Genomic DNA, 26,376 nt, shown 5'->3' with positions numbered 1-26,376 from the left:
TTAGTTTTTGTTCATTGGTTTATTGCTGTTGTAGAAAAATCCTGATCTCTTCTCAACCTCAACCTACAGAATAAATCTCTACTGCAGTTCTCAGAAATAAATGATTCAAAACATAGTTTTAGTGGCGACAGCTAAACTTGTATATACTAGATAAATCTTGAAATGCACAGTGGTCTAAAAGTTACTCTTCTCTGCATTCTAGCTGAGGCAAATGGTGAGATTCTTTCTCTGAGTCATGCACATAAAGGCCTAACTAACAACTTGTGTTCCACAGTGGTGGCCAGCCTGCAGCAAATGGTGGCAGTCACTAGGGCTTGTAAGCCATCCACCACCACTTGGCTGACTGGTAGAATACGCTAGCTGGGTCAGTGTCTCAGACCATGCATTGGAAAAGCAAAATTATTCTTGTATCTTTTCTGAGTTTTATAGATGGATGTTCATAAAAAAAAAAAAATTCCATTTATGCTGTGCAAAAAAAAAAATCCTCTGCCTTTTTTCTTTCACTTTTTTAAATACTGAAAATTAGCCCATCAAGTACTTTCCTTTTGTGAAACTATTTATTCAGGTAATTTATACTAAGCATGATGCTAGGTCTTTGAACCCAGCCATAACCTGATTAAACCTGCTTTGCCAATTCTTCCTGCCATAAACTTTGTGTGTGTTGTAGGTAAGAAGCCCCTGAAAAGCCCTTTCTGGAAACCAAAACCAAGCTTTCACAGTGCTGATAAAAGGCAGACTCATCAGCAGCTTTGGGCTGTATGGCTTCATTGGATTTGGGACTTTATCCCAGAGCTTGATGCTTCCAGGTTCATTCATGTATGCAAGCAGAATCTTGAACATTGCCAGTAAGCTGGAGTACATAAAATTTTAATATAAAGTAAAATAATATTCTAAGTCATGTAAGGGTTCATTTGTTATAGTCCTAGCACAGGCTACACATAATTCTGTTTTATCTGTTCTAGTTTCTTTTGTGAAGTTTCTCCTGATCCTAACAGGTTTACCTATTGTCTACTGAAATATGACACCTACCTAAATGCTTACATTACCTAGACATTATATATTTTGCTATTTAATATTCAAGAGTATCAGATGGATTATTTCTGAAAAGGTAAGAAAGTATTGTTTATGCTGCCATATATTGTGTCCTGTGGGATGAAAACTATGTTGAGAGGCAAATGGAATTACTTTAAATATTGTTTCAAAAGCAAATGCTGAAGATGGAGCTGTCTATATGGCACACATTATAACTATAAAAATGTAAGGAACTATTCAGTTAAATGTGGAAATGCATCAGAACAGCTCCAGTAGGCTTTCCATCTGGAAAGAACAGATTAATAGATACTTACAGAAACAGCAGCTACTTTACCCTTAAAAATAGTTGTAGTATAAATCGCAGAGTGGGTCTTCCCCACACACCATACCCAGAAATGCAGTCGACATCGATTTTACTACTGCAGGCTTCTGGAGTGCCTTGACTCACTGAACACAGCTCCTCTGGATCATATGTACCATGTGTCTGGGCATCCCAGTACAGTTAAATAATGGAAGAGGGAAGGACAGCCGATGTGGGCTCCTTTCTCCATCTTGCCCTTGACCATCCATCCTCCCCTGACCTTCCAGAATCTGTTCTGGATTGATGATTTGGATTTTAGCTATTGCTATTTGCCGCGGAATGGACTCAGTCAGAGACCAATATGATCAGACAAAAAGGTATTTATTGCAAAGCATTAACTCCTTATATACTATTGCTTACACACACCTACAGCAATTTGGCATATCATGATTGGATACTTGTCTTGAAGACCCTTAGTGACTAACATATAATTGGTTAAGCACAGGTGTGAGAACTTGACCTCGAACGCTTGCCAACAGTCCACAGTTCTCGTAAGTCAGTGAATTACAGCTTCTTCTTACCTTGCTTGCTTAGGCTTCCTCGGGCCTCCCACGGCTTTGCTGTATCTTTCAGAATTATTCAGAGCTCATGTACCAAATATCCATTCTCCTGTGAGAACACTGTCTCCACAGCTATTTCCCTATAAATTTGTTTCATTCCTCCCTGATTGAATGTAAAATGAAGTTGGGTGAGTCTCAGCTGCTTGACCACTGTCATGTCTGATGACTCTTTACTTGGGTTCTACTTCGAAGATGAGTCTGTGAGGTACCTTTGAGTGGTCCAGTTGCCTCAGCAGGTCTGGAGCAGGACTCCAGGTTGGGTGAGTCTCAGGTTGCTTGACCACTTGCTCTGATGTAGGACAAAGCAAACTCTCATAGAATAGAATCATAGAATCATGCCATGAGCAGGGACACCTCACACTAAACCATATCACCCAAGGCTTCATCCAACCTAGTCTTGAACACTGCCAGGGATGGAGAATTCACAACCTCCCTGGGCAACCCATTCCAGTACCTCACCACCCTAACAGTAAATAATTTCTTCCTTATATCCAGTCTAAACCCCTGCTGTTTAAATTTCATAGAAGGAAAGATGAAAGGAAAAGCTGATCAGTGGTGAAATCAAAAGTATTAGAGAGAACAGGGATCAGCCATTGGATAACTGTCATTTAGATGAGCACCAGTGCTGGCAGATAGATCTACAACACTGAATGGCCCTTTCAACTCAGTCTGGGTAAAGAAGAGTAAGCCTGATCTGAAAATACTGGTGTGTATGTGTTTGTGGGACTACTGATGCATTATCCTACTGCCTTCTAGCCCAAAACTAGCTTCTAGATTTCTGACCCAAACAAGTCTACAACAGCCAGAATTTAGGATCTCTGTGGACACAAATTCCAGGCAACTGGGATGTAAGAAACACCTCTGGTTAAATTTGTGGTCTTCCTCAGAAAAAGGAAGCTCTAAAATGAATCCTCCAATTCATCTACTACAGCAGCCAGTGGCACAGAAGTAGCCACCCTGTCCTGTGTACCAAAAATCTACATCCAGGGTGAAGAAAGTGAAGGCCCAGAATCACTACAAGAAGAGCACAAAAATAAAAGAATGCATGCAAAGAAGAAGCTGGTTTTGGTTTTATTTTTGTTTTCCCCCAGAGACATTATAGACCCAGATCACGGAATGCCTGATGATCTGTTTACTTAAGTTGTACTTTGAAGGTGTGTCTGTGATGTACCTTTGCGTGGTCCACTTGCCCCAGCAGGTCTGAAGCAGGACCCCAGGTGGGGATAGACTTCTGAGATAAGCATCAGCCCTTGCTTCTGCATAGGAGGCAGCAATTTACCAAGCTTCTCTTTCTTCCTCTTTTGTAATATTTAGTGGAAATGTTAACTTCCTGCACAGCAACTGCCCAGTTCAAAGCTCTCAGATATGACTGACTTACAGGGCAGCTTTTGTCAGACTTACAAATAGCTGTTCATAGCTCCATGTGGGTCTGCCGAAATGTATCTGTGGCCAAATTTGGTTCAAGAGCTGCTGGATAGACAGTAAGGCCCATGACATTCAAAGCAGAGCCAAAAGCTATGAGAAAGGGCAGGAATGGCTGACCCCAGCTCTATCAGGATCATAAAATTATTAAAAATTTCCTTTTTGAAGTTGGATGCATTTAATCCATTTGGATGCAACACCAAAAAGAAGAAATCTAATTAACATGGACATTCTTCAGCATCTATGGGAATGGTATTTAAACAGAGCCATAACACAGCTTGGAGGTTTTCTGTCTCCCTTTGGAGACAGAGGAATATTCATGGGATGTGGAAAAAAAGCTGGATCCTCAGAAAGCTCACATTGGAGTGTGTTACCAAATACAAGAACACCCAAAACAGATGAAAGGCTTGACTTAAGGTGCACAGTGCTATGTCAGTGCTAGTATTTATTATTTTGATAATTGCATTTTAAAGCAATCTTTCTTTTGATCCACACTAACTGCTGGGCAGGGAAAGAAAAATAAAGCTTGCTTAGAAAATAATAAAATTTTCTGGCTGGAGGCCAAAACTTCACGAAAGAATACTGGAGCCTAATAGGTTTTGTTTGACGTCTTTGTTTCTGATAGATGTTGACTGAATTGAGGAGGATGACGGCACTTTGAACAAAACCAGCTGGGAAAGTCAGTTTGCTAATTATTAACCCTCTAGGGAAGAGACTGAATTAGAAATGTGCATATGAGACGTTCTGGGAAAATATAAAACATAATGTAAATTTCTTTGGCAAAGAAATACCTATACTGCAGCTGGTATTTTTAGCAGAAAGGGAGGAGACAACTTGTGGTATATAAATGAACTCAAGATGGATAACAATTCAGTCTTAGACTCATTTTGTCCCTGTAGTATGATTCAGCAGTCCTGAGGCTGAAATAAGTCTAACATTAAGGAATTATGAGAAGCTATACATTTATTGTGATAGAAATCATACGGAAAAAAGACTGTTATCTGCATCTTGATCACTATCCAATAAGGAAAAGGGGATTTTCAAAGCTCTAAAGAGAAATGCATCAAACTGCATACTGTTCCTTAGGGTATATTATTCAAGAGCTACTGTGATAAATATTCAGATACCTAATGTAAATATTTAAATCACACAAAGGAAAAAAGAAGGCATAATGATCTTTAGATAGTAGACTCTGCTGTGACATATTTACATCTCACTCTACCTGAATGCTCTAATCCTTCCACTACAAGCTAGCCAGAGAGGTCACTGTATAGTCTATACAGGTATTTTTCTCCTATTTTTTGTGGTTTAGGGATAGAAGAAAGGAACATTTAGATAAGGGCACTACACCGAACTCTGGTGCAGTTCAGTGTTTAACCTGTGGCCAGTCGTAGCTATAATTATAGCATGAAATAGAAACAGAAAAAAATATATTAAAGGAAAAAATATCCTGGTACAAAAACCCAACCAACCAACCAAGCAACCAAAAAAACAAGGATGAGAGAAGAAATTTAGAAAAAGCTTCTACCTTTTGCTTAAAAGTAGAATTCTTTTCCTGGTTGATACACTGGTTTCATCACAGAGACATCTGCTGTTAGCAAGTAAGTGCCAAAATAGATGTAGCAGAATGTTTTATTATTTGAAACAAACAGATCATGTGGGATGCCAAACTGATTTTTGTTTTCCCTGTAATTCAGTGTATAGTCATTTTAGGTGTCAGACTGTTAGAGAAAAATGTTATTGTTAGGCAAGCTTTTTAAAGTTGAATTGCTTGACAATTAATTTTGATATCAGAGATGTGGCAGGAGTTGGAACTACATGATCTTTAAGGTCCCTTTCAACTCTAACCATTCTGTGACTCAGTGTGCGTATTTTTGACTTTGTAATGCTGTAGGTGATATCATAAGCTTAGCTAAACTCCTATCCAGTAGGTTATACAGTAGCTAGAAAAGTACTTTCTGAGCTTGTCCATTTCCTGATTATTTGCAGCTCTCTAAGTTGCTTTGAAATAACTCATGTGTGTGTGTACTGATAGCTATTACAAATTATGAACTAGAGTAACTGTAAAGCGTGCCAATTCCAGAATGCTGCAACAGTCTTCTGTCGCTCCCAGGACTGATTTTAACTGCCACTGGTTATGTAAAGTGAACACTTACAGTATTTTTGACCAAAAACATTAAACTCAAGCATCCCATAGTGACCATGAATGGCAGTCTTAGCATATTATCATACACTTCAAGATCAGACAGGAAATCCACACATTTGCACAGGAATTAATGCAAAAGGGACCCAACACTTACTCTGCCGGTGAAGTGCCAGTTGTATGAGATGCCTTTAGTTGTAGGTCCAGCTGCTTTCACCCTGACCTTTTGAGAAAAAACCAAACTTCCAACCAAGCAAACAAATCTAATGAATGGAGTATTCAAGATGTGTGGGCATGCATTGCTGTTCCTTTTCTTAGGCAGTTACAATACTAATAACAAACAAGTAGTCAAATGACATCAGAGTAATGGACGGTCACTGAGTCCCTGAATCAACCAGTCTTTATTTCTCTATCTCAGAGGAAAACTGGGCAAAAGAAAGCAGAAGCTGTACATTTTACTGTTGTGCTTTTTGGTGGCAGGTACAAGCAAAAGGCTCTGCTTCCTGGCATTACTATCACTATGTCATCTTAGCCAACTCACCTGTTTTTTGAGTATGCCACATATAAAATGGGGGGGGAGGGGGGAAATACATTCTTTGGTGGTCTTCTAGAGAGAATGACTGCCAGGTACTATGCAAGTTGTGAAAACACCTTGCTACTAAGGGGAACCCCCCCTTGCAGGAGGAGTGTGAAGTACCTTGTTCCGTCACTGTTTCCAGACTGCTTCTGAGGCCAGACAGATACATGTTATGCCAGAAAACTGTTGGTAAACTTTTATTTCCAAAGTTCTTTTTTCCAACTAAACTTCAAATAACTTCTGTGTGCAGTTCAGGCTAATAGTAGTAACAGGAAGGAGCTAAAATGACAACATAATGAAATGGATAAATCAAGTCTATTTTCAGTTTTGTGTTGGGTTAAAAATGTGAGATTGCCATCCCAAGCTTGTTTCACTACAGCATTGTTACGGTGTTACCTTACAGCATTAGCAGTCTTTCAAAATCCATGGTATTGTTATAAAAATAAACTAATTGAAGCCAACTTCTGTTTAAAGTGATCTCTAGCACTGTGTTTGTGTTTGCTCATGCTTTCTTTTTATGTCCAACATTTGTGTTTAAACATGTTTTGTTAGATGCATAAAATATGCTCTGACTTGGAGTCTCCACTAACTTTTGCTTTTAAAGTCAAGACTCTTGGCTTACTTTTTGCTTATTTCTACTTTGCCGTGTCTGTCATGTTCTCTCTGGTGGGGCTTGTGGCTGTAAAAGTGTGTGGGAGTAAAGGTTAAAGATAAATGCTAGGTTTAGCAAATGCGGTTATTGTTGCCTTAAGGAGTCACTTCTGAAGTCAGTAATTGAATTGTTCTGGTTTTAAGGTAGGATTACAATTGTATTTCACATCTGTGCCTGAGTTAAAGTTAAAATCTGTATACTTTTAGCACTTTGTCTTTCTGAAGACTTCAAGGTTGTCAAGTCAAAGGTTAGATTCATAAGACAAATGTAGTGTAACCATCAGACTCCATACCAATAAGTAAACATTCAACAAGTAACAATGAAAATATGAGTGAGACTATGCTTCAGTAGTAACAGTACTCATTTGTGGGGAAAAGGAAGAGGAAGACCTAAATTCCACTTTGTGCTCTAATAAATATTTGAGTGCTTAAAATAAAGCAGATCATCTCCTAAAGGACATACTGAGAACCTGCTTTAGCCTGGCAGTTACTGAATTATTCTGGATCAGTGTGAGTTCAGATTCCTTTTAGGAAAAGGGATTGCATCTGAGTCTTTCATAGCAAAGATGCCCAAACTGCCCATGTGCTTGTTAAAATGGAGACCACAGCAGCTTTTCTTTCTCTGTCTGGGAACTTGCCTAATGGACCAGACCATTAATAAAGTTTAGAGAAAAGTGAGGAGCTGAATAGCTCTGTGCTGTCAAGACTTCTGCAAGTGTATCAGCAGCAGAAGGAATACTAGAAAAAATGTGGGCCTGCTGCTGAGTGGGGTGGTGATAACAAAGAAGGTTGAAAAGGCAGAGGCAGTCAATTCCTTCTTCACCTCTCTCTTTACAAGTAAGATTTTCTTTCAGGAATTCCAGGCCCCGGAGACCAGTGGGAGCATCTGGAATGATGGAGAATCACCCTCAGTACAGAAGATCAAAACATTTAAATGAATCCACGAGGCCCATTGGGGTGAACCCACAAATGCTGAGGGAGCTGGCAGATGTCATTGCAAGGCCAGTCTCAAGTATCTTTGAAAGGTCACAGTGATCACAGGAGGACTGGAAGTTCAACACCAGTGTCACGCCTAGCTTCAAGAAGAAAAGGGGAAGGATGTGTGGAACTACAGGACAGTCAGCCTCACCTCAATATCCAGGAAAGTGGTGGAGCAAATGATTCTGGAAACCATTTTCAAATATGTTAAGCATAAGAAGATGATTGCGAGTCATCTGCATGGACTTATGAAGGGAAAATCATTCCTGACCAGCCTGATAGTCTTCTATGATGAAATTACTAGCTTGGTGGATGAGGAGAGAGCAGAGGATGCTAATCAACTTTAGCTAAGTTTTCATCACTGGCTGTCAGAGTATCCTCATTAACAAACTGCTGACTAGACAAGTGAACAGTGAGGTAGATTGAAAACTGGCTGAAATTCCAGGCTCAAAAGATTGTAATCAGTGGCACAAATTCTAGCTGTAGGCCAGTTACTAATGATGTACTCCTAGAGTCAATACTGCTCATTAATATTCCTGGATGATGTGACAGGGTGCAGTCTCAGCAAGTTTGCAGAGAATTGAAGACTGGGAGGAGTGACTGATACACCATATGGTTGTGTTGCCATTCAGACCAATTTTGACAAGCTGGAGAGATCAGCCAAGGGGAATCTTGTGGAGTTTAACAACAGGAAATGCTGAATCCTGTGCCTGTTGAATAATGTCCACCAGAGATTACTAGGGGCTAGGGACCAACCAGCTGGAAAGTAGCTTTACAGAAAAAGGTCTGGGAGTCCTGGTGAACACCAGCTCGAACATGAGACAGCAATGTGCACTTGCAGCAAAGGTAGCCAACAGTATCCTGGACTTCATTAGGAGAGGCGTTGCCAGCCGGTCAAGGTGGGTGATCATTTTTCCCTAGTCAGCACTGGTGAGACACATCTGGAGTGCTGGATTCAGTTCTGGCATTCCTGGTGCAGGAAAGATAGGGATTTACTGGAGCAAATCCAGCAAAGAGCTGCAGAGATGATTAAGGGACTGAAAAATTTGTCATATGAGGAGTGGCTGAGATTTGGAAGAGAGGAGGCTCAGGGCAATTTTATCAATGAATCTAAACACCTAGTGCTGGAGAGAGCAAAGAAGAGGGAGCTGGACTCAGTGGCACCCTCAGAAAGAAGGGTTCAAGTGAAGGGATAAGAGGCAATAGGCACAAACTGACAGGAAATTGTTTTTAAACAGAATAAAAAGTTGTGGGTTTTTTTGTTTCTTTTTACTGTGGTGGTGGTGAAACACCAGTGTAGATAGATCAGAGAGGTTGTAGAGTCTCCATCTATGGAGATACTCAAAACACAACTAGACACAGCTGTGGGCAACCTGCTCTTGCTGACACTGCTCTAAGCAAGGGGGGATGCACTTGGTGATCTTTAGATATCTTGCGATTCTTTCACTTAGTTATTTGAATTAATTTCAACAGCATATGAGTATTTCTTCTGGGTTCACTGGTTGTAAAAAGATTTCTGATGTTTCCAAAGTTTATGCATGCCCATGGGGCCTAAATATACTCTATTTTCTTTTTTTTTTTTTAATTTAAAAATATAACTAGAGGTGCTCATCCAGTGCCTGCCATAAGATACCATAAAGAGTAGGCTTACATTTTGAACACTCTCAGAAAAGGAAAGAGAGTGGGCTCAGAATCAAAGCCAGAAACACATTTCACTTGGACATGACTGATGATTTCTACAATGGGAGTATGTCATTCACAGAGATGGTCTCTGAAGGGACCAAATCCTAAAGGCTTTATAGCTTGAAATCTACCCTGAAGTTTTGTTTAGAAGCCTATTAATGGTTAGTGCATGTGCAGAGCACTGCAGATTTGAGTCATAAGGGATCTGTGCTGCTCTGTACTATCTTCATCTTCTACATTCTCCCTCATATATTCTGCATCGAGCACATGCAAACAGCACACCAGCAGTACTTGTACAGTGATGAAAAGCTGATAGCAACACTCTCATAGACTCTCCCTGATTTACCCATGGTGTCAATCACAGATAGGAGTTTTATAAACTCATTTGTATGCACTGTCCACCCACAAACTTTATCTCGAGTTGTGTACATGTTGAGTCACAGACAGGTAGTTCTTGTTCCAAGTCCCAGCTTCATTAAGCTGCGGATAATAACAAAAGCTATTTCAGTCTCACTCAGAAATAGGAAGAGAAAGGTACAAATAATTTCATTACAACAAAGCCTTCTCACATCAGTAGAAAAATGTGAACAGCAAGTTCTAGCTGTGATTTGCTCACCCAGTAGGAGCTTTCATCCAGATCAAAAAATTACTGGTGGACCATATCAGCCAGATCACTCTTGTCTGCATGTTTGCTGACCTCATAAAAAAAAACTGTCTAGAGGCCCAGAATGTAAATACTACATTTAGAGAAGATGTGTTGGCACTGCCCAGATAGACCATATTTATCTGGTTGCACTCTAATTCCGTTCTTCATTGCAGTCTCTATTGCTTTGCCTGTCACTGATGTTGGGCTTGCCAGCCTTTAGTATTGTCCACCCTGTCCCCTCATTTCCCCCTGGAGAACTTTAAGGCAGTCTCTGCTGACTCCCTCAGAAAGAAGGGTTCAAATATGGAGTTTATCTACTTATTCCAGTGACCACATACAAATACATCATTTAGCTTCTCCAGAAATGCTTTTGCCTCTCCTCTTTTTCAGTCTGCAGTTGTCATTTGAGCCACTGGGCTCCAGTGGGCTTCTTGGTCTTCATGTGTCTAAAGAAAGATTTAATATTAAACTGTATTCCTTTCGCTAGCTGCTGCGCACACCTTTTATTGTTCTCTCAATGTTCTTTCCTTTAACATGTTAGTCTATGATCCTTTCTGTGTTTTTCACTTGGAGATGACTTAAACATTTTGTTTTTAATTATTTACTCATTAGATTATCTGAGATAATTGAGATTATCTGTACTCATTTCCTTTTACCAGTTCTCAAGTCTTCAGCTGATGGCTTACACTGATGCTGGGCTGTGCCTCCTTCAGCAAATTCAGCTCCTCCTTTAAGAATTTTACTGTTCCTAGCTGCTCTTCTTTGTTTCCTCTTCACAAGCTTCCTCATTTCTATATCTCTGTCCCTTTTGAAACCGGGTGCAACTGCTGTGAATACTTGGGCTTTTTCAAGCCTGTGGGAATTTTGAATATAAACGCAGGAACTACAACTGTAAGATGAAGATGTAGGACAAGATCTTCCACATTAATAAGGACCAAATGAAGGGCTGCATCTTTTCATAGCCTCCCTGTCCCATGGGAGTGCTCCATGAGGCAATACGGATGGAGTTGAACGTAGTTTGTGTGGCATTCCAATGCTGCAGTGTCCAGACAACATGGGGGTTACCTGAAATACAGTTTCAGTTGTATTTCCCACCCTCTTTGCCGATGTCTCTCTCTCTCTGTCCTTCTGGTCAGGCAGACAGTCTGCAGACTCAGTATTACAGACACTTAAAGATGGCATTTGGTCTATGCAGATTGTGTCACCTGCTGGTTCCCTATTTTGCTAGTTTGATTCAATTGTAAGATCCCACTAATAGATTTCACTACCCCAGCACCAGCAAGGGTGACTTTTATTTTTTCTGTATATTTTATATTCTGATATGGAGATATCCTGTATGTGTCTGGCATGTCATTGTCTTTGCATAAGACTAGGCATTTGATTTCCCTCAATTTATTCATTGGTTATTTAGTATTTGTGTAGAAGTATGCATTATTGCAGTGTTTGTTTCCTTTTTCATCTCCCATTTGAAAGGCAATCTGTCTGTTTTCCATTCCTTATTTCTGCTGTCTGGCCTCTTCTGCATTTAAAAAGGCACAATTTCTAAGCTGTTGCTAACCACATATGGTATGGTGTGTTCCCCACACCCGCTGCTCTTCAGTTCACAGCTTAATCAATCACAACCTTTAAATGTCAATAGTTTAGCCCCCAGTGAGTCCACCCTTTTAACACAGGTTATTTTATATCAAAAGTGCTCCCAAGTCCAGATCAATCTGAAATTTTCCTCTTTGTACCATGCTCTCAAATGCACATTGAAAGTTTGCCCTTTTCTGGTCATACAAAAGGCAGTAGGAGCATTGGGAAAAGTGCTCATGGAGAAGATCTTATCTTCCCTTCAACAAGCTGAATTTTGCCTGCAGAACATCATGTGAGACTGAAAGCCACAGGCTCTTCCCCAGCACTTTTATTGGAGCTGTTCTGCTTTGTATGTTTAAAGAAGACAAAAAGCTTTATTTGAATGTAAAAGATCTTCCACCTGAATGAATTTGTATCTGCCTAAAAACATTTCCCAAATTACAAATTATGTTCTTTCATAAACCATTCCTCCAAACTATGATTTTTTTGCAACAAATGTAATGCGCTACAAAATATCATCTGAGTTGACAGCTCCCACAATCATAATTTGAGTTATAATCCTACACTGGCACAGTGGCAACAGAAAACAGCTTTTGAGGGGATTGAGCATATAAACATTGCCAGTAGAGCTACTACCCCAAGGCACAATTTCCGTTAGAATTGCACAGTATATGTATCTGTACCTTTTCTGATGTGCTACAAAACAGTATTATTTACCACTTTACAATTTTAAGCAGTTCCCCGAACGTTAAAGTACCACTTGTATTTTTTGTTGTTGTTCCAGGAGTATGCAGAGATCCCAGCAGGATTCAAAACCAAACCAACACTCAGAGAAAGACATTCCCTGCTATCAACAGGCAAAGATGCAGACTGGATGTGTCCACACTTTCACAAGGTTTTTTTTCTCAAACTTGTTTCTAGTATTTGAGCAGGCCTTGTCTAATCTGAGTTTGAATACATAGCAGGACAGAGCCAGAGCCAGCACTACAGAAGCTGGCACTGTTACATTTGGGTAAAAAATGGAGATTAGTTTTAGAAAAAGGTTTGAAATTCCTATTATTATTTCTGAAAGTTACCTACCATGTTTCTGTGCAGTAGAAGAACTAGAACAGTCTCTAAAATGCTATAATAACATCTAGCCTATTTATTATGAATGATGACACTTTCAAAAAGACAAGTGTAAGGATCCCTAACAATAATAAACTCTTCAACCGCAATGAAAAACCCAAAACTTTGGAATTTCTGCCAAAGATTCATACAGAGAATGTTGAAGCATGTAAGAAATAGATGAAAATTCAACTGAGAGAGTGTGCAATTTCATCTTAAGTTTACTATGCAGTGCAACAGTTTCATAATGTTCTAAAGGTTAGGCTGTGGCTGATGAAATGGGAAATCTAAACCAACAGCAGAGAAAAGCCATTTTCCTTTGGTTCCCTTTTTGCTTAAAGTGAAATATTCCTTAATGCTTAAAAGGAATTAAGTCCTCAACATCCAGTTAAAAAAGAAAGACAGCAAATAAAGTAAGTGTCCATAAAGAAAAGACCATCCAGGCGGATTTGCTGCAAAAACAAGTCAAAAGTTACTGCTCTAGAAGACCTCTCTGTATCCAAATCAGTTGCTGGATGCTTGTCACTTCCCTTTGAATTTTAGTGATTTTTTTTTCATAGCCATATATGGAATTAATCAAACCAAACTTGAGTACATGTCAGAAAAGAGCCACCTGGCTTTTAGCCACACTCCTGGAAAAAGTTGCAATTGTCCAGTTTTCTTGTCCATTAAACTACCTTTAGACATGACCAGGGCTGGTATTTTAAATGGCTAGCAGATACTTTACTTAAACCATAGCCATATTCTAACATGAAACTTAGCAGCAGAATCTAGGTAGGACTGAAATCTTTATTTGCTAGCTACTTTGTGGGCACCATGACTTTCTCAAAGTCCTCTGCCTCAGGAAATAACTCTGCTCCTGCAACTCTTGTAAGCCCTCATTTGTTTGGTTGTTGGTTTTGGTTTGTTTTAGTTTTTTTTTTCTGTAAGGGCCTAGGTGTTGCAAGCACCAATGTTGCAAGGTAGGAAAAGTGACAAACGACTGGTGTGCCCTGTTCAGATGTCACAATTTCAAAGTCACTGCTGGAGAGAGCAGAGAAGAGAAATTACCATCTCCAGAGTCTCTTCCTGCTCCTGGGAGATGCTGGAGGTAGCAAATCCTTTTCCAGCATTCCCTTTGTGCTCACTGGCATGTGGATGTGCTCAGCCTAGCCAGAAAAACTGGATTACAATGTGTTGATTGTAAAAGAGGGAGGAAGGTTGCTCATGCAATGTATTTATTCCGTGTGGCGAGCAGAAGAGAGATGGGGTGGAGATTTATGGATAGACAGGTGTAGACACTTTCTGCAGATAATGCTATTGTTATAAACATGCGGGAATAAAAGCAAAGAAGCTATCTGTTGATGAGCAAGAAAGACTCCTGCTAGAAACACAAGACTCTTAGTCATGATGTTGGCACCTTGAAAGGCTCTTTTGACTGGGAAGACAAGAGAAAAGGCTCCTGTGCATTATTGTCAGCTCTGTGGTTGGGTCCCTCCTGTGTATGAAATTCTGTATTTGGTTATCTCTCCAGGCATGATTGAAGTTTGCTTTGCTATTAGGTGCTGCTTCGCAATGAGCTGTAGGTATTCACGGGGACATCGTAATGTCTGTGATTTGCAATACAGAAATTGTTCATTGATTGTGCTGTGGGTAATGCTGTTGCTCAAGTCTGGCCTTGAACACTTCCAGGGATGCGGCAGCCACAATTTCTTTGGGCAACTTCTGCCAGTGCCTCACCACCATCACAGTAAAGATTTTTTTCCTACTGTCTAATCTAAATATACCCTCTGTCAGGTTAAAGCCATTCCCCCTTGTCCTGTCACTACATGCTCTTGTAAAAAGTCCCTCTCCAGATTTCTTGTAGGCAAGATGTTTGCATATTAGCTTTTAATTGATCATTTCCACAGATGGCAAAAGACTGTACTGCAACTTGTTTTATCTGAAGAAAAAAACCCCACCCCACCCCAAAAAACAAACCCCATCCCCCTCCCCCCCAAAAAAAACCAACAAAACAAACAAAAAGTCAAACTGATAACAAACAAAAAAAATAAGTGTTTGTGTTCAGGCTTTTTAAAAAATGTTCTTGATATAAACCCCAGTAAAGCTACTATTTACGTGTGATCTTCAATAACTTCCTATTCTTTAAACTTCTGTCCTCAAAACACTGACTTCTTGTTTGGTGCATAAAACACTTGAAACTAATAGCTGTACAGGTGTGAGCCTATGCGCCCTTACCTCTCTACTCCTCAGTTGATGTCAGACAGAAGGAATGCATTTTGTGTATCTTTTCTTACATTAATGTGTTCAAGGCCAGGTTGGACAGAGCCTTCGGTGACAGGATCTAGTGTGAAGTGAACCTGCCCATGGCAGGGGGGTTGGAACTAAATGATCTTAAGGTCCTTTCCAACCCTAACTATTCTATGATTCTATGATTCTGTCACAGAGTTTAAGTGTAGGGCAGGCACATGCACACAAAACCATAACAAAGAGGCATGAATGCGAACAGCTATCCATCCTATCCTTGAGCATTCTTTAATTTTTGAGTCAGGATGGGGGTCTGATACTGTGTTATCCTGTATGGTATTTTATAAACAGATAAAAAAGGCCCTGAAATTGGAAGTGCATATTGAGAAACATACATATGTTAAGATACCTTAAGAGAATCTCTATTAATATACATATTTGCTGATACGTGTTGCCTACCTGGGGCACAGATCAGGGATGTTGTGGAGAGGCTGCCTGCTCTAGTAAGTCCCACAGACTATTACCCACTTCTAGTGATACATGTGGGTGCTAGGGATATAGATAGTAGTAGCCTGAGGAGTATAAAGAAGGACTACAGAGCCCTGGGAGAGGTGGTCAGGGGCTCTGGAGCTCAGATATTCTTTTCGACAATTCTCCAGGACACAGGGGAGGACCTTCCAAAGGCAAGGAGGATTGGACAGGTTAATAAATGGTTAAAAGGGTGGTGTCATAGTCAAGGGTTTGGGTGTCTTGAACATGGGGCCCAAATTTGTAGGCCAGGCCTACTGGGGGCTGGTGGAGCTGCTCTGATAAAGAAAGGGAAGAGTGGCTTTGCTGGGAGGCTTGCCGGACTTGTCAAGGATGCTTTAAACTAGATGTGTTGGGGGAGGGGAGCATCATTCCAACACACCCAGTCAGTTGCCAGCACCTATAATAAATACTCTGAGCAATGTAGTGATATCCTAGCCACTCCAGCCACAGAGCCGGCTTCGTTTGGAGCTCAGATCAGATGCCTCTATACAAATGCCCATAGCATGGGGAACATACAAGAGGAGTTAGAGATGTGGGCACATCTACGGGGCTATGATATAATAGGCATCACAGAAACATGGTGGGATGGCTCCTGTGACTGGAGTGTTGGAATGGAAGGTTACAGGCTTTTTGGAAAAGACAGGCCTGGTAGGAAGGGAGGGGGAGTTGTCCTTTATGTTAGGGATAGGCTGGAGAGTATGGAACTCTGTCTGGGGACAGGTGAGCAGTTAACAGAAAGTTTGTGGGTCAGGGTTAAGGGGAAATCGGTGACAGGACACATTACTGTGGGGATATGTTACAGACCGCCTGATCGAGAGGAACCTGTGGATGAAGAACTCTACAGACAAATAGGAAAAGCCTCACACTTGCAGGCCCTTGTTCTCATGGGGGACTTCAACCACCCTGATATCTGTTGGGGCGACGGTATGGCCTGGCACAAGCAATCCAGGAGGTTTCTCGATTGTGTGGAAGACAACTTCCTTCTGCAAGCAATAGAGGAGCTGACGAGGAGAGGTGCCCTGCTTGACCTCGTGCTCACGACAGGGAAGGGCTCGTTGGAAACGTGACTCTTCAGGGAAATCTTGGATGCAGTGATCACGAGATGGTCGAATTTGAGGTCCTCAAGACAGTGAGAAGAGCGTGCAGTAAGCTCACTGCCCTGGACTTCAAGAGAGCAGACTTTGCGCTCTTCAGGAACCTGCTTAGCAAGGTTCCATGGGATATAGCCCTAGAGGGCAGGGGGGGCCAAGACTCTTGGTTAATATTCAAGGATCACCTGCTACAAGCTCAGGAGTGTTGCATCCCAACTAGAAGGAAGTGCACCAGAAGGGCCAGGAGACCCCTTTGGATGGATAAGGAGCTGCTGAGAAAAATTCAAAGGAAAAAAGAGGCTTATAAAAGGGGGAAGCTAGGACAGGGGGCATGGGATGAATACAGGGATGTTGTCAGGGTAGTTAGCGACCAAGTTAGGAAAGCTAAGGCCCAACTGGAGCTAAACTTGGTAAAGGATGTTAAAGATAACAGCAAGGGATTTTATAGGTATGTAGCGGCTAAAAAACAGACTAAGGACAATGTAGGCCCCCTCTGGAAACTTTCAGGAGAACTGGCTACACAGGACATGGAGAAGGCTGAGGTTCTGAATGGCTTCTTTGCCTCGGTCTTCACTGGCAAAGGCTCTGACCGCACCACTCAAGTCTTGGAAGGTGGATGCAGGGACTGTGAAAACCTAGACCTTGGGACCACTGTACAAGAGGATCTGGTTCGAGACCATCTTAAGAACCTGAATGTACACAAGTCCATGGGCCCTGATGAAATCCATCCGCAGGTCCTGAAGGAGTTGGCAAATGAAGTTGCAAAGCCACTGGCCATCATATTTGAAAAATCATGGCAGACAGGTGAAGTTCCTGATGACTGGAAAAAGGGAAATATAACCCCCATTTTCAAGAAGGGGAAAATGGATGACCTGGGGAATTACAGACTCGTCAGTCTCACCTCTGTGCCTGGCAAAATCTGGGAGCAGATTCTCCTGGAAGGCATGCTAGGGCACATGAAAAACAACAAGGTGCTTGGTGACAGCCAGCATGGCTTCACTAAGGGGAAATCCTGCCTGACCAATTTGGTGGCCTTCTATGATGGGGCTACAGAAATGATGGACAGGGGTGGAACAGTTGACATCATCTACCTGGACTTGTGCAAAGCGTTCGACACTGTCCCACATGACATCCTTGTCTCTCAATTGGACAGACATCAATTTGATAGGTGGACCACTGGGTGGATAAAGAACTGGCTGGATGGTGGCACTCAGAGAGTTGTGGTCAACGGTTCAGTGTCTGGCTGGAGACCAGTAACGAGTGGTGTCCCTCAGGGATCGGTGTTGGGACCGGTCTTGTTTAACATCTTTGTCAGTGACATGGACAGTGGGATTGAGTGTGCCCTCAGCAAGTTTGCCGATGACACCAAGCTGTGTGGTTCTGTTGATATGCTAGAGGGAAGGAATGCCATCCAGAGGGACCTTGACACACTTGTGAGGTGGGCTGATGCCAACCTCATGAAGTTTAACTATGACAAGTGCAAGGTCCTACACCTTGGTGGGAGCAATCCCAGGCACAGCTACAGGGTGGGCAAAAAGGAAATTCATGGTAGTCCTGTGGAGGACTTAGGGGTGTTGGTTGATGAGAAAATGAACATGAGCCAGCAGTGTGCACTCACAGCCCAGAAAGCCAACCGTATCCTGGGCTGCATCAAAGGAGTGTGACCAGCAGATCGAAGGAGGTGATCCTGCTCCTCTACATTGCTCTTTTGAGACCTCACTTGGAGTACTGTGTGCAGTTCTGGTGTTCTCAACATAAAAAGGACATGGAACTGTTAGAACAAGTCCAGAGGAGGGCCACAAGGATGATCAGGGAACCGGAGCACCTCCCATATGAAGACAGGCTGAGAAAGCTGTGGCTGTTCAGCCTGGAGAAGAGAAGGCTGCGTGGAGACCTCAGAGCCTTCCAGTATCTGAAGGGGGCCTACAAGGATGCTGGAGAGGGACTCTTCATTAGGGACTGTAGTGATAGGACAAGGGGTAATGGGTTGAAACTTAAACAACAGAGGCTTAGACTGGATATAAGGAAGAAATTATTTACTGTTAGGGTGGTGAGGCACTGGAATGGGTTGCCCAGGGAAGCTGTGAATGCTCCATCCCTGGCAGTGTTCAAGACCAGGTTAGATGAAGCCTTGGGTGATATGGTTTAGTGTGAGGTGTCCCTGCCCATGGCAGGGGGGTTGGAACTAGATGATCTTAAGGTCTGTTCCAACCCTAACTATTCTATGATTCTATGTTCAGGAAATAGGATGCTGTTAATGTCACAGTTGGTCATGTATGGTCAGTAAATATGCACTGAACACTGTTAGTTTCAAGGTTAAACTCCTCACTACTCTCCATAGCAAAACTGGGACAGTCACTGATTACATTGAAAGCAGCACACATTCCGAAAGGTTCATGGGCATGCAGGGTTCACATGTGCTGTTCTTGTTGTAATGTTTTATTTAAAAAGAGACATGCCATCCCACAACATATTTAATTTTAGTTTCAATAGCTTGCTTTTGTATCAGGCTCACCGGTGGGAAATTTCTGCCTCCCACTCTCTGTGTGGAGACTCTGAACCTTTGCTTTTCCAGAAAACAAACTGTTTCTGGTAGCACAGCATCGATTTTGCTGCAGCTACAGACCCTTCTCTATCCAAACCTTATTTTTGATTTTTCAGATAGTCCCTGCCTCAGCAGCCAGGTGTCGGTCTGTGATTTCCAGCTGGAGAGAACATTTGCTCACTTACAGATGCCTGGTTTTGTTCATTTCTTTCTGCCCAATTCCCAGCTTGGCACACCCTCAACTTCTGCAGTCTTTGGATGTCCAGATGGGCATATTTGAAACACATAAAACAGACTTCACGTTGCTCTTCCCATATTTTTAAAAATCTAGTATTTCTTTTTCTGAATCTTTCAAGTCTAATTTGAATTGACAATAAGAGTCTTTCAGCTCTTTCAAGTCTAATTTTTTTGTTGTTGTTGTTCTTGTGACTCTGCAAGTGCTTTCTTGCACAGCTGGGTTCGAGCTGTACAGCCTTTAACAGGTCGGCACTGAGTCCCCCAACACGCAGCTATAAACAGCTTATTTTATTTTAAACAGTTTTTGACAGTTTCCCTTATTTCGCTTTTTCTCGTTCAGGCCAACTGATTCTCCATGTCTTTGTGCTTTTATTTTTGGTTTCTGTATCTTCCTGTAGACAGTATCATAATTTTCTCAGCATTCACCCCCCCCCCCGCCCCCTTTCCCTGGCAGAAAAGGATCAGACAATTGCAATTTTAGCTGCTAGCTGCCATAAAACTCTAAGACAGCACAGCAAGGCTACCTGGCCTGCTTCTGTTCCCTCGATAGCTTTGCAAAGGTCCAGTTAGCAAATTTGCAGAGGCAGGTCTGCAATGGGGAAGGAGGGAGGGAGGAAGGAAGGGAAGAGCAGTGGTGCCTGGCCGTGGAGTCCCTGATGCTCCCCATGGTGGTAAGGGCCACGGCCCCGTGCGGTCAGCCACTCCCTGATTCAAGGGCTGCTGAGGCATGGAGGGACCCGACAGCAACACCAGGTCCCTCAGTTGACCCCAGGCAGGGCAGCAACCCCTGCCCCTACCCCACAGCCCCTGGCCGGGCTCCCAGTGGCGTCAGGGCTGCCAAGCTGAGCATGGCCAGTATATGGCCTCACAGCCCGACAGGGATGAGTATCACAGAGTAACCTTTAGAAATTGTGTTATTTCAGCAATTTTAAAGCAGTGTACTTCAGTGTATGCTGTCATTAATCCTAGTTTATATTATCTTCACTTTTTGCTTTTTCTTCACTTTTAGCACTTTCACCTCCCGTTTATTTCCCACCTTCTAAAAACTTTAGTTTTAACTTTAATCACCGAGTGATAATTAGGCCCGGTTTGCTATTTTTAGTTTCTTTTTCCTCCTGTTTTCACCATTTATTTCCTCCTTCCTTTCCCCCTTCATTCCCTCCCTCCTTTTTTAACCCCTGTCCTCATTCTGCCTTCAGTTTTCTTCATCTTTACTCTTACTTCTCCACTCGCGACTCCCCTTCCCATGCCTCCTCCACCCCCAGCCTTAACCCGCTCCGGCCGCGGCTGCCGGGCCCGACTGCTCCCTTCCCCGGTGCCCCGGTCCCTCACACCCGGCCACCGCCCCGGCCCGGCCCCGCCCCACACCTCGCCTCAAACCCGGGGCCTCTCCTCTCCTGGAAACAAGTGACGCTACCGGAGCGGGCCAATCCGGACCGGCTGCTTGCTGTCCCGGCCAGCCGGCGGCGGGCGCGACGCTCCAGCAGCCTGAGCCCGGCACCGCGCCCGCTCCGCGCAGCCTGCGCGCTGTGCGAGGATGGCGCGGGCAGCAGAGCTCTCCCTGCCTTCCTGTGGCCTCGCCGGCCTCCTCCTCGCCTGGCTCCTCGCTTGTTGCGTCGCCCGTCGGGACCCCTCAGGTAAGGCGGGCGCCTACCCTGCGAGGGGGAAAGCGCTGCGCGGGTGCGCTTGGGCGCATGGGGTGCGGAAGGCCCATTCCCACCCCGGGGGGCGCTTGTGAGGGAAAGGAGGCGTTGTGACGGGCCTTCCGCCCCGACGGTTCCCGGCTTCTCCGTGCGTTGCGCTGGGAGACAGAGTCCGACTGCGTGGAAACAACGTGCGAAACTTGCGAGGAGGAGCAAGAGAGGAAGGAAAGAAACCCCCCACAGCTTCTTCCTGGGGCGTCGCGAAAGCAGCCGCTGCCCAGCCGCCTCCGGGTGCCACGTTCCCGGTTCCCGCGGTGCCGAGGCAGTGCCGAGTAGTGCGGAGCGGTGGGAGGGAGGCGGGCCTTCTGCATGTTACCTCGGGAGGAGAAATAACCCCAGCTGAGGCAGGGCCTCTGCAGGACGTCAACTGTCGTTTTCGTTTCCCGCTGTATGCGCGGAGAGAGAAAGGAAGCTTATTCTTTTAGAAAGCAGGTGGAAAAGTTTCACGTTGAGCAAGTTCTTGCAAGCCAGAGGTCGGTGAGAGCTGCTGGGAATGAGGTTGAGCGCTTTGCTAAATAGTTGCACGTCACGTGTTTTTATGTCTTTTGATAGTAATAGGCTCGGGGTTTTATCTAAAGATGTCAGGTAAAACTTCATGGCCAGAGTGCTGAATTGGAGTGATTGAGCATCAGTATTAGTAAATTGCTGTGCAGAGAGATTTCGTGAGGTAACAGCAGCACTTCTGCCAGGAAAATTTTAAAAAGTTTTCTTTTTGATGTCAGAATGAGGGCTGTGAAAAGAGAACAGTGAAAGGGAAGATCTGAGAAGAGGCCAATAATGTTACAAACAACTGAAAAAGAAGAAAGTCTGGAGAGGAGAATAACAAAAATCAGATACAGTGCTGAAAAAGCACAGGATAAAAAGCAGGTTTGGTTGTTAAGATGTCTTACTTAGTTAACAGGATGAAAGAGATGGTTGGTTGAAGTGAGGTATTTGGAAAAAGTCACTCCCATCAGTGGCTAACTTAAGAGATTCTTCTTTACAGTTTGACCAGCTCAGTACTATTTAGTTACTATTTGGCACATATGCAGTAGAAAATTCACTAGTATACAGGAAAGTAGTGGTAAAATTCACTGCATAAATCACTGAATGATTTCCTTGCTGTTCAGCCAAACCTGTTATTAAGCCATATTAAAAAAACACAGTAGGAATGTGATTGACAGTGTGTTACTTTTAAACACAAAATACTACTCAGCAGATTCTTTATTTAAAACAGCAGTGTAATAGTCTTGTGGATCTTGCACAGTCAAAGTCCATTTCAACCTGGTTAGTGAAAGTTTTGTACTGTGGAGCCATATTTATTGTGGCATTAAAATAGATTCAGGGCTGCTTTTTTTTTGGTTAGATAAACCTACTGCCACTTGTCCAAGGTGTTCTTACACTGGTAGGGGCATCAGCTTATATTAGTAAAGTGATCCATATATTTTGAAACTTGTATACTGTGCTTTATAAAATTTTATTGGTTTTCTCTTTTTAATGATAAGCTACATCACAACTGAAAATAAAACTTGAGTTTCTCTACCATGTTAAAAATCTTTGTGTGGCATCTTTGGTGGGGTGTTCATTTTAAAACTCCCAAAAGCAGCACCAGTTATTTTAGTAATACTGCAACTGCACCCACAAATTGGATCACATATGAGCCTGTCATGCTGTGTATTGTATATGATACATAGTTAAAAAAAAACCAAACAGTGCTTACTAAGTGAAAATCATTATTATAGTGTATAACAGCAGGTAACATGCAGATAGGTATAAAGACAGAATTCTTTACCCAGTAATCTTGCAAATTAATCAGGGGTTGATCATTGAGTCAGAATAGTTAGGGTTGGAAAGGACCTTAAGATCATCTAGTTCTAACCCCCCTGCCATGGGCAGGGCCACCTCCCACTTAACCATGTCACCCAAGGCTCTGTCCAACCTGGCCTTGAGCACCGCCAGTGATGGAATATTCATAACTTCCTTGGGCAGCCCACCCTTACAGTAAAGTACTTCTTCCTTATATCCAGTCTAAACTTCCCCTGTTTAAGTTTTAACCTGTTACCCCTTGTCCTGTCACTACAGTCCCTAATGAAGAGTCCCTTCCCAGCATCCTTATAAGCCCCCTTCAGATACTGGAAGGCTTCTATGAGGTATCTAATCAATATGTGTTAAAGGAGGAATTCTCATTAATAGGATTGGACTTAGAAAATAGCCTCATTTTATCTTCCCTCTTTTTATAATAACTTTGAAAGAGAAAGTAAAGAATACTCACAGAAGAATTGGAAAATGTGGCTTATACAGAAGGGGTAGTATAATATACAAACGGCTATACTTCTCTCGTAGCATGTCTCAATGTGATTACACTTTTAAAAATTAACTTCTGTGAAAGTGATACTGAATGATACGTGGATTTTTGTTCTTATGCAGGAAATGCTGCTTTTACCATTCGCCATGACACATTGAACAAGTGCATACATATTAAAAACTCACGGATAGTGATAGATGACTGCAAGGAGACAAGTGAAGCTTTATGGAAATGGGTATCCCAGAATCGCCTCTTTCATCTGGGGTCCAAGCAGTGCCTGGGACTTGATATATTCACTACATCACTGTCTCGCCTGAAAATGGTTGATTGTAACTCAGAACTAATGCTGTGGTGGCGATGTGCAGATGCTTCCATCCTTGGTGCATCTCAGTACAAAGTGACTGTCAAGAGTACCTATGTAACTGCAAGCATAAATGCAACAGACCAGTGGCGAAGCAACAATTCCTCTGATGTTATATGTCAATATCCCTACCATGGTAAGTTTGCACAGGGGTTTGGAGGACTTTTTCTTTCCTTTTTCCTTTTTTTTTTTCCTTTTCATTTTTTTTCCTTTTTCCTTTTTTTCCTTTTTTTTTCCTTTTTCCTTTTTTTTCCTTTTTCCTTTTTTTCTTTTTCCTTTTTCTTCCTTTTCCCTTTTTTTCCTTTTTCCTTTTTTCCTTTTCTTTTTGTTCCTTTTCTTTCTCTTTTTCTCTCTTCCCCTTTCTCTTTTTCCTTTCTCCTTTCTTCTTCTTTCTTTTTTCGTTTAGAGCTTTTTTTCTGTATGTCTATGGCAGTAGATTCTTAAAATTCATCCTATGAAAAGACCAGAGAAGCAATAGAAAGTTTTGCTGCAGACAGATACTGATATTCAAGTATGAAACTTGAACTGGTTTTAATAAAAAATAAATATGCACAACCAAAGAAGTTGTGTTATCAAGTGGATTTCTTTCACTTTAAATTCCCCCTCCCATATTTTAGTGAGAGCTTATTTACCTTTCATCAGAACTGATGCTGCCCTCTTCACAGCAATGTGAATTTCACTGTTAGTGGTATTTGAGAACATTTTCTTTGCTGATAAGCTGTACGATCAAGTTCAGTGTATGCTGCAAGCTTGCATCCTTTTGGACTGTTAGGAACTATCCGTTTGCTTTGTTCTGGTAGTCTGTTCACTTGCCATGGAAGCCAGTCTCATCTGAAATCTCATGCTTGCTGGAAGAAGTGGTGAAAACTTGCTTTACTTTAAGAGCAGAATTTTCTTTGCATGTGAGTTTTTCAAAGGGGTCACTCTGAAGAGCCTAGTAAACTCCAGTTTGAAACATTTGTGTTTGAACATGTCGATTCTGAGAGCCTTGTACTGTAGTGCTTGGTGCAAACCACTTGGCTTTCAACAGGCCAATGTATTTATCCCTAACTTACCAGGAAAGGAGAAACAAGTTTCTGCCGTGTTATCCCCACTCAGAAGAAAAAGTACAGAAAAATATTTTCCTCTCATTTCTTTCTGTTCTGGCATTGCTGTATATTATCTGTAACAAGGTACAGTGTTTGAAAACCATGAGTGTGATTTTCATGCTTTTAACTTAACTATGTCTGAACATGCAGTAATACTGATTTTCTGTCCTTTCCTTCCCTAGACAACTTGTATCTACTTCTTTTATTTTATTTCTTTCCTGCAGAGATTTATACCAAAGATGGGAACTCCTATGGAAAACCCTGTGAGTTCCCTTTTCTGTATAATAAAATGTGGCATCATGACTGCATTCAAGATGAAACACATATGGGTGGAAAATGGTGCGCCACATCTGAAGATTATACTCGTGATGGAAAATGGGGAATCTGCTTACAACCAGGCATGTTGGGTTTCTAAATAAATGTCCTAAAAGTGTTCTGTGACTTCATGTATGTATGGCTCCACCTTGGTGTAGCATGTTGCTGTTAAGCTGGGTAAAAGCAGGTACCTTTTCTGTTGCAGCATTGACAGGACAGTCACTGCACACTTACTCTGAAATATATGTGATTAGCAATATAAAAATTGATAGACCTTCAGTATTACATTTTTTCTTTTGCAACTTTCATGATGTTTCAGTATAGTTGTAGTTACAAGTACTTTCTGCTTCCTTTAAACAGAGGATGGTTGTCATGATATCTGGAAACATGATCCAGGGTCCGAAAGTTGCTACCAGTTTAATACACAGTCTGCTCTTCCTTGGAAGGAAGCTTATATTTCATGTCAAAGGCAAGGGGGAGATTTACTTAGCATCCAAGATGGATCTGAATTAAGTTACATACAAGGTAGGTGTAATTATTCATGTACCAATATCAGGAAATCTTGACAAGTTAACATAAAGTGTAGACAGCACTTTAGCTTCTCTCTTAAAGTTCTGGGTTAAAACTTGATTGTACTTAAAATGCATTGGTGCTTTCATTTGTCTGGCAACAATAAGCTGCTAATCTCACTTTAGAGGCTTCTAAAAAAATTGTCTGTGTGATTTCATTATAGTCATTAGCTGTTCTTTATATTTATAATGAGGAATGTCCCCAGAATCTCAGATATGGGCCAGAATGGCAGTTAGTGTTCTAGCAGTGTGTTACCCACTTGTTGCTATGAAATAATTTTCACTGATGTCTAGCCTTGGAGGAACTGTCAGTGTGCCTTTGGGAATATAAAACCAAAGGACAAACACTGAATGCACTGGAACTTGTGTGGGTGAATTTCTCTTCAGTTCAAGGAAGTTTGCATGCCTGATTATGGTAGCAATCTTTCTTTCCTCAAATGCATGTCCTTTCAGATAACATTTTTAATTTAAAGGAGACCAATTAAAGATGAACATTTTATGCTTACTGTTTTCTTAAAAATACCCCAAAACTCTTCAGCTAAGGATGACATTGCTGAGATCTTTTGGATTGGCTTAAATCAACTGGACGTTTCTGGAGGTTGGCAGTGGTCAGATCACAAACCTTTGAATTTTCTCAACTGGCATCCAGGTAATGATTCGGGTGGTATTAACAGTATCTACAACATTAACA

At 42.0% G+C, this 26,376-nt stretch overlaps 1 protein-coding gene across 1 annotated transcript in view; it reads left to right on the top strand.

Annotated features, from left to right (window-relative positions):
- The first annotated feature begins 20,857 nt into the window (after positions 1 to 20,857).
- LOC101875460 (lymphocyte antigen 75) overlaps positions 20,858 to 26,376 on the top strand; it is a 47,659-nt gene continuing 42,140 nt past the window's right edge. The window contains exons 1-5 of the mRNA XM_031053030.2: positions 20,858 to 21,002; positions 23,475 to 23,849; positions 25,026 to 25,199; positions 25,477 to 25,641; positions 26,224 to 26,334. Of these exons, the coding sequence (XP_030908890.2) occupies positions 20,903 to 21,002; positions 23,475 to 23,849; positions 25,026 to 25,199; positions 25,477 to 25,641; positions 26,224 to 26,334 (925 nt within the window). The 5' untranslated portion in view covers positions 20,858 to 20,902. The remainder of the gene's footprint in view (positions 21,003 to 23,474; positions 23,850 to 25,025; positions 25,200 to 25,476; positions 25,642 to 26,223; positions 26,335 to 26,376) is intronic.

Source organism: Melopsittacus undulatus, chromosome 4 (assembly GCF_012275295.1).
Source record: "Melopsittacus undulatus isolate bMelUnd1 chromosome 4, bMelUnd1.mat.Z, whole genome shotgun sequence".
In the NCBI taxonomy this organism is placed as follows: Eukaryota; Metazoa; Chordata; class Aves; order Psittaciformes; family Psittaculidae; genus Melopsittacus; species Melopsittacus undulatus.
The sequence above is the reverse complement of the archived record's forward strand: the minus strand, read 5'-3'. Positions and strand labels throughout refer to the sequence as shown.